General features: G+C 51.1%; 1 protein-coding gene across 1 annotated transcript; it reads left to right on the forward strand.

The window, feature by feature from the left end:
- Positions 1 to 1,044: 1,044 nt before the first annotated feature.
- BNIP3 (BCL2 interacting protein 3) lies at positions 1,045 to 15,134 on the forward strand. The gene is given in 8 exon segments (XM_033209316.1): positions 1,045 to 1,100; positions 1,102 to 1,201; positions 1,203 to 1,305; positions 9,034 to 9,184; positions 9,816 to 9,900; positions 11,908 to 12,014; positions 12,092 to 12,241; positions 14,293 to 15,134. Coding segments are annotated over 8 exon segments (783 nt in total). The 5' UTR covers positions 1,045 to 1,059; the 3' UTR covers positions 14,339 to 15,134.
- Positions 15,135 to 15,748: the final 614 nt, after the last annotated feature.

Below are 15,748 nucleotides of genomic sequence, written 5' to 3' on the forward strand. Positions count from 1 at the left end.
GGGTTCAGCTTCTGACCGCCTGGTTCCTTGGCGGGAAGCGTCCTCCTTCCCCGCAAGACCAGGCACGGCTGTTTGGGGAGCAGCGTTTCTGGGGCGCACCTTGATACTTGGATTTGGATCAACAATGCTTTCAAAAAGGAAGACTTTTGATCAAAAGCGGGAAACGAGAAAACGACTTTCCTCTGAAGAGTGCGCGCCTCCTCCCGGTCCCGAGGCCGCGAGGCCCCCCCTCCCAGGCTGGCTCCCACGGCACCCACCCGGCCTGGCCCAGCGCCACCCCGCCGCGTGACCCGCGGAAGCCCCAGCCCACCCCCGGGGACTGCCCGCCCCACACCGTTTGCCCCCCGGAAGCCCCTCGCCGCAGAGGCGGACGGCGCGCCTCTCCCCGGCCCCTGGGGTCTGCGTCTCCCTCGGGCGGACTCTTCCGACCCTGCTCCAGCCTCCGCTTCTTCCTGCGGGCAGACGCCCCAAGCACAATGGGCCCCGCTGTTCACGCAGGGGCGCCCCGACGGGGCGGGCAGAGACCCGGGGGCGCGGCCCCGTCCCGAGACGCTCAACTCCGGCCCACCGCTCGCAGCTCCCTCCCCGGCGCAGGTCCCGACCCCACGGGCCGTCTCGGAGCCGCAGCGGCCGCTTCTCTGCACGTCCGCACTCCCCCCGCACGGACGCCGCCAGCCCCGCGCCTCAGTTTCCCCACTCGCAGGATGTAAAGACCGGCCCCGCCCCGGAGCGTAGCGGCGTCCCCGTGATAGCGAGTGCCCAGGGCGTCCACCGGTCCCATCGCCCCTTTAAAAGAGGACTCGGCCCACCGCCTACCGCGGCGGCGACCTCACAGCCCACTCGTCACGAGGCCCGCGGCGCCCCGCCCGTTCCGGCTCACCTCAGGCGGTCGCTGCAGCCCCAGCGCCTGCGCGCCCCTCGTCCCGCCCCTGTCCCCGCCCGCGTCCAGCGCACCGCAAGCCCCTCGCCCACCCCCCCAAGGACCCGCCCCGCGCACGCGCCGCACGTGCCACACGCACCCCACGCCCGTGCGCACGCGCAGGCCCCGCGTCGCGGCCAATGGGCGACGCGGCCGCAGATCCGCCTGGCCCCGCCCCGCCCTGAGTTCCTCCCGCCGGGCGGCGGGGTTGGGCTCAGTCCAGGAGCGCAGCTGGGCCGGGGCGCTTCTGCCTCCACTTCCCCAGCGCCCGCAGCTGAAGCGCAGTCCGCAGCCCGCAGCCCGGCGCGGACTCCCATCGCCGCAGTCGCCCTCCGGCGCCATGTCGCAGAACGGAGCGCCCGGGATGCAGGAGGAGAGCCTGCAGGGTGAGGCCGGGGAGGCGGCGCGGGAGCCGAGGGGGCGCGGGGGGGAAGCCTGGAGGAAGGCCAGGGGAGGCCAAGGGGGCGCCAAGGGGAGGTTGCCGGGGAGGCCTAGGGGACATCGCGGGCCGGGCGAGGCTGCGCCACCCTCCCCTCCCGTGCCCGCTCCTCCTGCGGGCGTGCGGAGCCCGGAGCGTGGGGACCCCGCGTACTGCGCGGGGTTCCTCGCCGCCCGGGCGGGGTTTGGCTTGGACCTGGGTCGGACCGCACGGGAAAGCCCCGATTCTCCAGCTCCGCGCAAGCTAGAATTCCACCTGGAGGTGAATCTGCGTCTCGCAGTTGGTCCGAGCAGCCTCACAGTCCACGTTGCCCTCCGCGGTCTGTAGTTCAGACCGGTATTGGTTTTAACGACCAAACACCAAGGCGTGGAAAGTGGACTGTTGTGTGCTTTAATTTATATCCGTGGTGACTTAGGATTTTCTGAAGGGTGAAGGCGGAGATGGGAGGGGGTTACAGTGTTTTTAAAATATGGCATTTAATGGGCATGTTCCAGTTCTACTAGAGGGTCGTTCCAAAACAAAGCTTTAAATTCCTTACGGGTTAAGAAAACACAAGCACAAGGACGCTGCCAGGGCAGCACTCAGTCGTTACAGCCTGCTTAATGCCCGAGTAGAGGCTCGCCCTGTGCCCTTGGCTAGATTCGCAAGACCATCCGTTCACGCAGCGGGAAACGCAGGCCCGGGGTGCAGGACTTGCCCCACGCACAGCCAGGTGGCGTGGAGACCCTCCCCACCCGGTGGGTCCGCGTCAGAGTCCAGACGAGCATTTGCTCAGGAAAGCGGGCACTGAAGCCGCCTTCCCAGGGTCCCTAGGGCCCAAGCCTGGGAGGAGGGACCTGGTGGCAGCTGACCTTTGTGTTCTCTGAAGCCAGAGTTTACTAAGCAAAATTAGCTTACTAAATAAGCTTGGGAACGGGCTGCTGAAACCTCTGACAGTGAACTTTTAATCTTCATTGAGAGTTTTTAAAACCATGTATTCACATAAATTTAGTGAGTTGCTAATTTTATTACAAAAACAAGATTTTACTAGGCAGGACTTAGTTACTGTAATATATTATATATATATATTTGAACACTATAACCATATTTTTTAACTTTTTTTTTTTCAAGAGACGGAGTCTCACTATGTTGCCCAGGCTGGTCTGAACTGGGCTCAAGCGATCCTCCCGCCTCGGCCTCCCAAAGTGCTGGAATTAATAGGTCTGAACCATCGCGCCTGCCCTAGAACCGTATTTTTAAAAATCCTGTAATTCGGATTTTTCCTCTTGAAATTTAAATATTGGCTATTACTATTTTGGAATATATTAAGGGGTGTTTTCCTATCTTTTGTTATAAAATCCAAGGGATGTTTTTATAAACTCTTTGCCATAAAATCACCCATTTTCCGGTTGTGTTACTCCTGATATTGTGCGTTTCACTGCTTGGCTGGGATCTGGGCGCTGGGAGGTGGAGGGGACTCCGGGGGCGGGGGCTTGGTCCTCTCTCCAGTATGTAACTTACACAGGCTGCTGAGTCATTGGCAGTGCACGACGGCCAGCGCTGGAGTTGCGAGATTTTTGTTTTTCTGTTTTGTTTATTCTATAAAAGGATAGTTACCCGCGGGGTGGATCCCATGTAGGCGATTCCTTGGGCCACCCTGAGTGTCCGCGCGTCAGGACGGGGCCACCGTGGACTCGGCGTGGGCGGGGTTGGCCTGTCCCGCGGGCTCCAGCCGCCTGCAATCCGCGGAGCGGTGGCTCGCTCAGGCAGCGCTCACCTCTGCCCCTCTGATTTCACTGCCCCTTGTTTACCTCGGAACAGAGAACTGTGGGAGCCTTGCAGCCAGACCCACGGATGGAAGCAGCAAGCACTCTCTCTGCGTGTACCCGCTGGGGCCAGCTGCTTTTCCTGAGGAGTTGACAGCAAAATGGGCTGATTCTGTTCCTTTCTATCTCTTGATCATTCTGGCTATTGTTGTGGACCCGCAGGATGCTCGTATTTGTCCTTTTTCTCCTCTTTATTTTTCACGAGCCCAGTCTTACTTTGTCGCCCAAGCTGGAGTGCAGTAGGACAATCATTATATAGCTCACTGCAGCCGTGAACTTGGCCTTTTTCTCCTGGGCATGTCACTGCTAACATGCAGGAGAGGTAGGATTCTGTGATGAGACCGTGTCACGGTTGCAGGGCGTCACTTCCTTGAAGGACCCACTGTCTTCACCAGGAGGGCATCAGTTCAGTAAAGTGCTTCCCCTTTTACTCTGGAGCTTCTGTTATTGAATGATCCAAGCCCTCACCTCTTCACCCACTGCTGTGTCTGCAACTGGCAGATGGTTCTCTTGTCAGAGGCAGCTCATCATGGGTAAAGTTGTAATAGGAGAAAAGATGTTCCCACGTATTTTGGAGCGGAATCTAGCATTGTGCGCTTTGGGACCTGAAGGGGTTGCAGACATCTAGATTCTTGTCCAAGACCTGCATTTCATAGATGGTCACAATGAGGTTCTAGAGGTGGAGTGAAAGATAAGGCTGGCAACTTAAGGAGAAGCCAGGGACTCTGCATTAAGCACCAGTGGGATACCTGGAGCCCAGATGCCTGAGGCTTCGTGCCATAGGCCAGGGTCCTGGAGGAGAGCCTGGCAAGAGGAAGGTCCAGGGAAACGAGCCCATTAGAAGCCAGGGACCTGATATTACCTGCCGGGCTGACTTGATGCTTGAAATATTTTGTCAGGCAAGTCACTTTTGTTCCTCTCCCCACTAACCTGAGAAGCTTTAAAGGTAAAAACAGCAATTTCTTAGAGCCCACCTCCCCTGGGGAAGAAGCCCTTTGTATGGTTTTGGGGGTGCTAGTTCCCTCTGGGGTTCACAGCTCCTCTGCTTCAGGCTTTTTTTTTTTTCTGGGAGGCTGCCTCCCTCTCTTCTGACATTTATCCCAGAGCTTTTTCAATCTATTTTCTGGATTCCACCCCAGCATCCCAAATAGTCACTTTCAGAGTGGCCTGAGGCTGGGTTTTTGGAGAACAATGAAAAAACACCACAGGTGATCCTCCCTGCATAGCCAGAGTTGAGATTGTCATCCCAGGTTAGGGCATAGGGTGGCCTTGAGAACTTGGCCCTGTGTTTACTCCACGTGGGGCTCATGGCTGTGGCCAGTGAATCCATGTTGAGGAATGGGACCCAGGGAGTTGCCCTGGGGACATACAGAGAGCAGTGAATCTAAGGCATTCCCCGGAGTCTGTCACTGGAGAGAGAACTGCTTTGGGCACCTAGAGAAGCTGAATGTCTGCCAGATGATTTTCTTTTCTTTTCTTTTTTTTTTTTTTTACATAAAGTGAGAATAAGACATGGATTAAGAACTCTTGTTGGATTGTATTCTGTCTCTGAGGTAGACCTATCAGTTTTCTTTTTTGTAATGTGATGTAAATATAGTCTAGGCTTTTCAAAATCTCATCTGCCTTGTTATAGAAGGGAGGTAAGACTTACTGGCTGTGTGTCTTGTTAGCACTGTAAATTATAACTAAGTAAGGAGGGGGAGGAACCTAAGGAGAGGGACATGAAATGAGATTAGGAAGGAGGGCTTTTGTTGCAGCAGCGACAGCAGCACCTTTCTTTCTGGGGCCTAATTATACTACAGTTATTTGAAGTAAACGACTTGTGATTATGAGCAGGTTTTCTAAGGTCATTAAGCAACCTCACTCCCCATCTTTCTTTGAAAAGGTGAATGATCTGAGTGGAGAACTGTAACATGTGAGTAGATACACAGCATGCTCCATTCTCCAGGAAGTGCCTTTCCTACCCGGTTGCCGTAGGTTAATAATAAAACTCCTGTCCCTTAGTAAATCATTCCTGGGAATACAGCTTTTGGGCCCAAAGTCATTAGCCATGGACAATCCGGAATGGGTTTTTTTTTTGTTTCCTGGATTTTTAGGACTCTTTCTGGGGCGATTTTTTAAAAAGCACTGCTTTGGTTTGCATATGTCCTCCCCATGTTGCCCGTGGTATGGTAGTAAAAGGTGGACCTTTAAGAGGTGGCTTGGCCGTGGGGGCTCCTCTCTAGTGAATGGGATTAGTGCTCTAAGGGGCTGGATGGAGGGAGGTGGGTCCCTCTGTGCCCTCATTGAAGGGATGGGGCAGGAAGACCCTCACCCGACACCAGATGTTGGTGCCTGGATCTTGGACCTCCCAGCCTCCAGAACGGAGATCAATTTCTGTTCGTAAATCACTTAGTCTGTGGGCTTCTGTTACAGTAGGAGAGATGGAGACAGAGATACACTTGTCTCCACTCTATCTTCCTCTCCTGTCGTCTTCAGCTTGCCCCTGGTGTGATAGATCCACATATGTTTGGTCTTGACCCTACTTCCAGGTGCAGAGCACCTAAACCCCTGGGATTTCCTGAGCAGTAAGTGTCTCCCCACTGCCGTAGACAGAGTTTCGCTCTTGTTGCCCAGGCTGGAGTGCAGTGGCAGATCTCGCCTCACTGCAACCTCCACCTCCTGGGTTCAAGCAATTCTTCTGCCTCAGCCTCCTGAGTAGCTGGGATTACAGGCACCCAACACGCCCAGCTAATTTTGTATTTTTAGTAGAAACGGGGTTTCACCATGTTGGTCAGGCTGGTCTCTAACTTCTGACCTCAGGTGATCCCGCCTGCCTCAGCCTCCCAGAGTGCTGGGATTACGGGCGTGTGCCACTGTGCCAATAAAAGGGTGGCGACTCCATAGGCAGAGCAGCCTGACCAGTGTGTGTGTTATTCATAGTCACCCTGTCAGCAGCGTGCTCCAAAAGTGCTCCTTGGTTCACCATTTTTGGTGTGAGTTGTAAGGAGCCCCTTCAGAATACACTGCTAATACAGTGGTTCCAGGGCGGCCCCAGGATAGTTATTTGAGGTAGAAATTCCCAGGGAAGCCCCTCCTAGGGGGGGAGGGGACTGGAGATGGAGATGGGGGAGCCATGAGGTGCGGGTAGCATGGTTAGGGTTAGGGTTGGGACGTGTGGGGTAGGGGGGTCTGGTTAGGGTTAGGGTTGGGATGTGGGGTAGGTGGGGGTCTCGTCTCAGAGAGCATGGTTGGGGTTAGGGTTGGGACGTGTGGGGTAGGGGGGTCTGGTTAGGGTTAGGGTTGGGATGTGGGGTAGGTGGGGGTCTCGTCTCAGAGAGCATGGTTGGGGTTAGGGTTGGGACGTGTGGGGTAGGTGAGGATCTGGGCTGTATGTCATTTCCATTTGGCTGCTCTGTAATTGTTTCTGGTACACTGATAAAGTAAAATGTTTTTCTGAGTTCTGTGAGTTGTAGCAAATTATTGAACCTGAGGGGTGTGTGTGGGATCCCGGGTAGGTAGAGGGACTGGCAAAAACGTGGGTAACCTGGACACCCCATTCTCCACTTGCATCTGTGGGAACAGTCTTGTGGGCTCGACACTAAGTCTAGGTAGACAGAATGGAATTGGATCGCTGGACACCCTGCTGGTGGTGGCTTGGTGTCCCACGCTGGATGTTAAGAGCAGCATCGGACAAGAGACATCTTCAGGCTCCATTTGTGTTTTCACATTGTCAGATACCTGAACAACACTTGGCAATACTGTCTAGTCAGATGAGCGGTGTCGGGAATGGTGTGGTCTACACATCTCGGAAGGCACCGTGTAGCCTCTGCCAGAGTGTGGGGCAGACTGGCCTGGGCCTTTCTCCTGCAGTGAGCTCCAGGCTCCAGGACAGACCCTGGCCTGCCTTTGTATTAGGAATGTGCTTCTTGTGGGCCAGGACATGAGGCAACGTGAGAGGCCAAAGAGAACAATCGTGTTAATTTGAAAATTTGTGTGATCGTTTCGTTAGCAACTTACTGGGAGGCTGTTGATGGTATAAGTTGCAAATCCACATTTCCTTCCTGGGCCTTCGGTTTGCTTTTTTCTGGTTAATATGAAATATACTCAGCAACAAGTGGCATATTGAGGCTGGGCCAGGCCTCTTTCAGGAGAGATGCCTAGTGTGCGTGGAAAGCTGAACACCTGCCTTTGCTTCCAGTGAACATGACGGATGAAGAGGCTGCTCTGTTCCCCTAATAGCATGGTGTTAGTAGTGCTGTGTTGGTTTAAGGACAGTCAGCGGCTCAGGGTGATTATTCTACTTACTCAAATTATAGTGACTGCAAAATGAGATAATTCCATTGTTCTCCTCCGTATGTTTCTCCATCTTTTGTGACCTGCACTTTCCTCTACTGCACTCCATCCTCCATACACTACCAGAGGAAGCTTTTACCAGATTTGCTTTAAATAAATAAACCTATGACACAAAGTAGAGAAATTATCCTGGGCTCAAAAATAGACATGTGCCTATGTGCACGCTTGATGTCTGACAACGGAAGCAGCCCAGAGCAGAGGCGAGGTGGGAGCTGCCTGCAATAAATGGGGCATCCGTATCACATCAGTGGAAAAATTAATCCACGTAGATTTTGGATCTAAATGTGAATGTCATAACAGAAGAGCTATGTGAAAATAACAGAATAGAATAGAATAGCTCAGCTCAGGAAGGGACTGCTACATTTGACTGAATTAAAATCAAGAACTTCTGTACATCAGAAGGCATGGTAAGTGAAAAGAACCAGCTACCAAGTGAAAGTTACTTGCAACGCATTTAAATATGCAGAAAAATGCATATCTAGAGTACAGAATTATCCCAGAAAAATGCATATCTAGAGTACAGAATTATCCCAGAAAAATGCATATTTAGAGTATAGAATTATCCCAGAATTGCACTTTTAGCAGTAAGGGAACGGGAGCAGCGTTCCAGCCTCAGTTTCTATTTATAATGGTGACAAGGAAAAAATACTGCTGGATGCCCATAAATAAGATAGATAATAGAAAAGAATGAGAGATTTGAAGAACCAGTTCAAAAAAGATGCTATCCAGATGGCTAGCAAACTTGTAAAATCATGTTCAACATTGTTAGAAATTAAATACATGCAAAGTAAGCCACACAATACAAGTAACAGAGGCTGGGCATGGTGGCTCACACCTGTAATCCCAGCACATTGGGAGGCCAAGGTGAGAGGATTGCTTGGGCCCAGAAGTTTGAGACCAGCCTGGGCAACATAGCGAGACCCCATCTCCTAAAAAAAATAGCCAGGAGTAGTGGTACATGCCTGTAGTTCCAGCTATTCCGGAGGCGTCAGCTAGAAGATGGCTTGAACCCAGGAGTTTGAGATTATAGTGAGCCTTCACGGTGCCGCTGCACTCCAGCCTGGCTGACAAAGTGAGACTCCGCCTCTAAAAGAAACAGAACATAGAGTTCAAACCTTTTAAAGAAAACTTTAAATCCCTTAAGATTATGCTGACATTATTTTTTTAAGACCCCTTTTTCCAAATAATAGCCTTTTTCTTATAAGAGCTCACTGCGAGAAAGCATTCTAATTGGATTCTGGTGACTCAGCAGAGTTACTGGACATTTGCTTGGTATAAAGGAACTGCAAGACATGGACAAGTATGTGGTCTCAGCCCCAGGAGGCTTCCTTCCTGTAGGCAGGGAGTGTGTGCGTAGACAGTCACTGCCATGCGAGTGGGCAGAGGGATGTCTTCAAGGTGGGGTTAAGGGATGGGTCCTGGTGTGTCACCATTGCTACCTCTTGGAAATGGAAGGGCAGGCTGGTTAGATATTAAGACCCGATTCCAGAGTGGGTAGAAAATTCCATCTGTGCTCCTTTTTTTGTCCCCACCAGGCTCCTGGGTGGAATTGCACTTTAGCAATAATGGGAACGGGAGCAGCGTTCCAGCCTCGGTTTCTATTTATAATGGTGACATGGAAAAAATACTGCTGGACGCACAGCATGAGTCTGGACGGAGTAGCTCCAAGAGTTCTCACTGTGACAGGTAGGTGCACGTCAGCAAGTGTATGTGTTACAGTGCCGATGTCTTCGGTGGGTGATAGTCACCGCGGGAAGTGCCACCTCTAGGAGAGGGGGCTGCTGTTCCCCTCAGGCCAGTTCGGGAGTGGCTCCTGCTGCCCTCTTTGGGGATGCAGCGTCCTGGGACTCAGTCTGTGGGGAGCCATGTTCAAGTCGCCAGTGGGCAGCAGAACAGCCAGAACCCCGCTCTGAGAAACGCACTCACGCGCCCCAGCAGGGCTGTGGTCGCAGGAGGAGTGGTTCCTGGTTAGCAGCACTTCTGAGCGACTCCAGGGTGGAGTGGCTGAGTGGTCAAAGGTCGCGTGCCCTTGAGAACTGTGCAACAGACCGTGAAGGCGGCAGGTGACAAAGCCAGCCGCTCGCCAGCTGCCTCCCCCCCACCTCTTCTCTGGAAGACTGGCTAGCTAACTCCTGTCGGGCTCAGCCGCAAGGGCTAAGGAATGGTTTGGCTCTGGCTGGTGCTGGGTGGAAGGGAAGACGCATACTGGCTAGAGCCCCTCATCACGGAGGCGGTTGGAGGCCTTTGGGGTTTGAGCTTCTAATGATAGAATGTTCACATGATGTTCTGTTTTTCTCATTCTATTCACATTGCCAAGCCCACCTCGCTCACAGACACCACAAGATACTAACAGAGCTTCTGAAACAGATACCCATAGCATTGGAGAGAAAAACAGCTCACAGGTAAGCTGGAAGAAGAATGCGAGTTACAAGTATTTGTGATCTGTTTGTACAGGAAACGGTTTAAAATGTAATTGAGCACCTCAGAGAAAAGTCGGGATGTAAGGGTGTCTCCTGTCTTTAAAAAAAAAAAAAAAAAAATCCACAAGCACATGGGCTGGACACTCAGCTGAGCGGGGGCGGCGCCGAGTGGGACAGGCAGCGGGGGCCTCCTGCCCCTGCCTGCCATCAGGGATACACCAGAAAGGAGGAAGGGCTCCCTGGTGGCTGCAGTCTAGAGAGGAGGGAGGGACCACCGGAAAGGGTGGCAGTGAGCCGGCTACTGGCTGGTCTTTCCTTGTGATTGTTGGTTGGACAGTGAGTGGGTTTTAATACTTGCGTGCTGTGTGGGACTCAGGCGTTACCCACGGGGCCATCTGAGGCCATTCGGTCAGTGTGGCTGTGACTCTGAGGTGTCTTTCTCATTAGACATTGTCACTGCCTGCTGGAAATTACACCCTGTGCCTTTCTTAGCATCAGTCCTGAGCTAACTGGTGCCTGAGCAGTGCAGCATTAGTGGCTGATCAACCTGGTAATTCAGTGTAAGATCATCTTTTTTAAAAGTTTTTTTGTAGAGGCGGGGTCTCCCTGTGTTGCCCAGGCTGGTCTTGAACTCCAGGGCTCAAATGATCCTCCCAAAATCCTGGGACTATAGGTGTGAGACTCCGTGTCCAGTCTGAGATGACTTTTCTAACGTTAACAGATACTGAATGGGCTTTACATGCCGGCATTCAGCACTGTTGTGAAAGCGGAGTCTTAGAGGAAAAAGTGTGCCTGGGGTTATTGCCTTGGTTTACTATCATTCTCCCTTCGTACTCTGCAGATAGGGTTCGAGGCAGTGATCAGTACTGTCTTGCTCAGTTATATCTGGTAGTGCCTGCCTTACCTTGTTGCAGATGAGATGCGCGATAAATGTTTTCTTGGGTGTTTGTTGATGGTGAGAATCTGATGGCGGACCGTGTTGTGTATTTTGGAAGCTCTGTGAGGAGGCATGGCCTTCCAGGCAGGATTAGTAGCTGGCCCTTCAGTGCTAGCTTCCCTCAAGGCTTCCTTCACCAAGGAAACAAGGAGTCCGTTACCCAGGCCTTCCCAGGCCTTCCCAGGCCCCACTCCGAGGGCTCCAGAGCGCAGCATGATTTCGGGAGCCCTGGCTGTGGATGTGTGGGCGCTATACCCCAGGGCGTGCGACCTGCTCCTCGGCACATGGGGCTATATCCAGCTTGGGTATACCCAGATGTTTGGTGGGTTTGGGGAGCTATATTCTGATTTTCAATTTTATTTCTTTTTGAGACAGGGTATTGCCGTTTTCACTGTTTTAAAACAAAATTTTCCCCTTAGTTTTAAAAGGAATTAGATGTTCAGGTATAGAATTCTGAAAATGCAAAAAAGTAGAGAACAACACTGAGACTCTCGGATTTAAAATCCTCTTTAATGTTTCGTGCTGTTATGTAATTCTGAGGATTTGGCCGCAGCCGTGGTTAGGTGTACATTCTGCCTTTTCCCTCCTGCTTTTCCCGGAAGCATCTTGTAAACCTGCTCACTGTCCAGTGTCTGTTTCCTTCGTCATGTCCCTGTTGTGAGCCATTTTCGGCTGTTTTCATTTTCTTTTGTTATAACCAGTGCTGCAGTCACCATCTTTGCCCCCATGTCATGTGACTTCCCTAGGACAGTGTTTGCCGCTGTCAGTACCCCAGCATCTCACAGTGAACCAGATGTATTTACGCCCTGGGGTGGGACTCCCCCGAGGTGATCTGTCCCTGGAGGAGGCGAGCGAGCCGGGAGCCGGGAGTGCGGTGCGGCCTGGGGAAGGCCCCAGCCCCAGGACTCCCCTTGGACCACAGTCCGGGGCAGTGACACGTGCCTTTGGGCTCTTGAATGGAGCCTGCGGTTGTGAAGCTCGGGTGGGAGGCGGGTGCTTTCCGGTGTCATGTGTGGTACATGAATCTGCATTTAACATCGACTTTCTCTTAGTCTGAGGAAGATGATATTGAGAGAAGAAAAGAAGTTGAAAGCATCTTGAAGAAAAACTCAGACTGGATATGGGATTGGTCAAGTCGGCCGGAAAATATTCCCCCCAAGTGAGTGTGTTCTCAGTGTCACGGGGGGCTCCCCTTGACAGAGGACACATGGGCTGACACGTTTCTTCCCGCCTCAGGGAGTTCCTCTTTAAACACCCGAAGCGCACGGCCACCCTCAGCATGAGGAACACGAGCGTCATGAAGAAAGGGGGCATATTCTCTGCGGAGTTTCTGAAAGTTTTCCTTCCGTCTCTGCTGCTCTCTCATTTGCTGGCCATCGGATTGGGGTAGGTGATGTGACTCTGTGACTCCTGTCATGGCATGTCGTGGGGCAATTCTGGGCCGCGGTGATTTATTCGTAAACTATTTCCTGAAGTCCAGATCATCAGTTACAGCTTGGTGCATTTTCGCACACACACCCACACAGTCACTGTTCAGGTCAAGAAACCACCAGCCTGCAGCCCCAAAAGGCCCGAGCACAGGCGCCTTGTAGTGCTGTCTGGCATGGACGAGTCTGCCTGTCGCTCACTGTATATAAATGGAGTCACAGCAGGGATTCTTACGTCTGACCTCTTTGTCCTGTGTGTAGTTAAAAGCAGTCTCATTTCTGCGTAGTAGTGCATGGTGGGAACGCCCCCAGCCGTCTGCTGTAGATGGAGGGCCTCAGTTCCTTGCTGTACTCCCTCCAGGACCGGACTGTTGTTCTACTTAACTCTCAGCAATAAAGAAACCAGTGCAGTCTCCGATTTTTCTCGCTTGAGTTTCGCTCTTGTTGCCCAGGCTGGAGTGCAGTGGCATGATCTTGGTTCACTGCAACCTCCGCCTCCCAGGTTCAAGCGACTCTCCTGCCTCAGCCTCCTGAGTAGCTGGGATTACAGGTGCCCACCACCACGCCTGGTTAATTTTTGTATTTTTAGTAGAGACGGGGTTTCGCCATGTTGCCCAGGCTGATCTTGAACTCAAGTGATCGCTCACCTCGGCCTCCAAAGTGCTGGGATTACAGGTGTGAACCGCCATGCCTGACCTTTTCTGGCTTCTTATACTAACTAATTCTGCAGAAAACAGAGACCAGGCAGGTGCCACTGTGGATTCTCAAGAGCTTTAGCTGCAGCAGTGATGAAGAGCCAGAGCGGGAAGCCAAAACCGCTCCTCCTTGGGCTGGTCCCAGCCTCTCTCAGTGGGGAGGAGGGGTCTAGTCCTGGTGTGCAAACAGTGTTCTATGGCTGCCGTGTATTGGACAGACTGGAATGCCACTGGGGGCAGGTGGGTTCCGTGGGCCAGAGGGCTCACATCTGGGGTCGAAGGAAACGGGATAAAAGCCACTGAGTTTCCTGGGCCGGGGCCTGAGTGCTGCCCATGTCTCCACCTCGCCCTCCCATGTGTACGGCTTTCTCCTAGCTCTTGTACACATTTTCATGTCCACCCCTATCACCTTTATTTCTGCCAGTGCTTTTTGGAGTCAGACCCACAGACTGCATTAGCATCACGAGGCAGTTTGCTCTCTGGAGCCTTTTCCAGAACTGTCAAGCAGACTCTGGGGGCAAGGCCTCAGGATCCCCATTTTAAATACGAGGTTTAGCCCTTCCTTTCAGGATGGATTTCTGCAGCCACTACTTCCCAACTACTATCCTCCGTCCTGCCCAGGTTTTCAGAGCCTGATACTGCCACTGGCGACCCACACCCCCTCAGCAGCTTTCCAGAACCGCACTATAAAATCTGCCCCGAAAGCTGCTGCAGCAAGGTCTGTGCTCACTGTGCCCACCGCACCACTGCCCATAGGCCAGGCCAGCCAGGCTTCCGATTCTGCCCCCTTTCCTGGAGACCCATCCTCCTCCCTCCTGGAGTGATGCCCGCTGGTCAGCTGGAGCCAGCCTCTCTATTGCCGAGAAGCCTTTGCTGACACTCCTGCATCTTTAGTTTGGGACATCTCTCCCACTACCAAACTTAAACCACGTGAGGGCAGGGTCTTCATTTTTAAGCAGTTGGCCTTGGTGAGGCTGGTGGCGATGAACTGGCAACACCATCTTGCCCTGGTAGGTGACTTCCCCCAGCACTGAGTTGGAACAAAGCAGCTTTCTGTCTGGAAACAGCGCTTCAGTTTGGTGATCCTTCTATGCAAGAATACAATCTGATGTTTTCTAATTAATATAAAATACATACTGATAGAACACTCAGTAAAGGATTACAGATAGATTCATTACAAAATTTTTATAATGGGTATAAAATCACCAGTCCCCTTGCATAAGCTCTAACCACAGTGAGCTACCCTGTTTCAGCTGTAACACAATCTCCTGGGAATCACAAGATACATTAACTACTGATTACTTTTTCTGTTAAGGATCTATATTGGAAGGCGTCTGACAACCTCCACCAGCACCTTTTGATGAAGAACTGGAGTCTGACTTGGTTCGTTAGTGGGATTACTTCTGAGCTTGCAACGCAGCTCACTGAAGAGCTGTTAGATCCTGGGGTGGCCGTGTCACTTGTGTTTATTTGTTCTGTAAATGCTGCGTTCCTAATTTAGTAAAACAAAACGACAGACACTAAAATCATGTTGATCTATAATTATACCTATGAGATCAATTAATAAGCATGTCAGACTGATTAATATCTATTGTAAAAATTTGGTAGTGAATTTTCATTGGATATTAGATATAAATATCTGAATATAAATAATTTTAATATCCTAGTCATGATGTATGTTGTATTTTAAAAATTATCTGCAACCTTAGTTCAGTTGAAGTACTTTATATTTCAAAAGAATGAATAACATTGATATAATAAAATCGCTACTTTAAGGGGTTTGTCCAAAATAAATATTGTGGCCTTATATGTCACACTATTGTAGAAAGTATTATTTAATTTAAATGGATGCAGGTTGTCTACTAAAGATTATACATAACTATACTAATTGTTCATAATCAACAGAAACCAAGATAGAGCTGCAAACAGCTGTACAGTTCATACACTAAACTCTTCTTGCTTTTGCAGTATAAGGAATTAAGTCTCCGATCATTAGGTAATCACCTTGGATGATCAGTTTTCTGCTGAAGGCACCTGCTCAGTGTCTTTTCCTCTATCACTCTGCATTGGTAAATGAGCTTTATTCTAAGCAAATCTGTGTCTACTTTAAAAGACTGGAAATGGGAAAAAAAAAATAAATCTTTGCTAAATCCTTCAGATTACTGTATTTACATATGGTTTCAAATCAGACGTCATAATCGCTTCTTGATGAAACCAGGACTGGTCCCTATTTTGTCATTATCTTTCCTACAGCAAGCTTTTTGAAAGGCTGCCTGCCACCTTGGCGTTTCTCCTTTCCACGCGTAATTCGGGTGTGAAATGTAACGTTGTCATTTGTAAAGATCTCTGTTGATACTACCTTGGAAGCAGTCATCTCTAAGTCTTACATCTGGAGGAAGTGGATGGCATGACATCAGAATTCCTTTATATAATTTAACCTCAGAATAATCTGAGATCATTTCAAAGCACGCTGGTCAAGGAATTCCGTTTTTTAGAGCAAATATGTTTGCTGTTTGTCTTCCATCACAAACGTGGAGTTTCACACCTTACAGAGCTTAGTGAACCCCTGCTCACCATCAAAGCACACAACAAAGCCAGCCACGTGTCCCCCTCACAGATGATAATGGCTGAACTCTCAGTGAAACCAGCTGTACGGCCGGGCACAGTGGCTCACGCCTGTAATCCCAGCACTTTGGGAGGCCGAGGTGGGCGGATCACCTGAGGTCAGAAGTTCAAGACCGGCCTGGCCAACATGATGAAACCCCATCTCT

Source organism: Trachypithecus francoisi, unplaced genomic scaffold (assembly GCF_009764315.1).
Source record: "Trachypithecus francoisi isolate TF-2019V2 unplaced genomic scaffold, Tfra_2.0 Lachesis_group9, whole genome shotgun sequence".
Classification (NCBI taxonomy): domain Eukaryota; kingdom Metazoa; phylum Chordata; class Mammalia; order Primates; family Cercopithecidae; genus Trachypithecus; species Trachypithecus francoisi.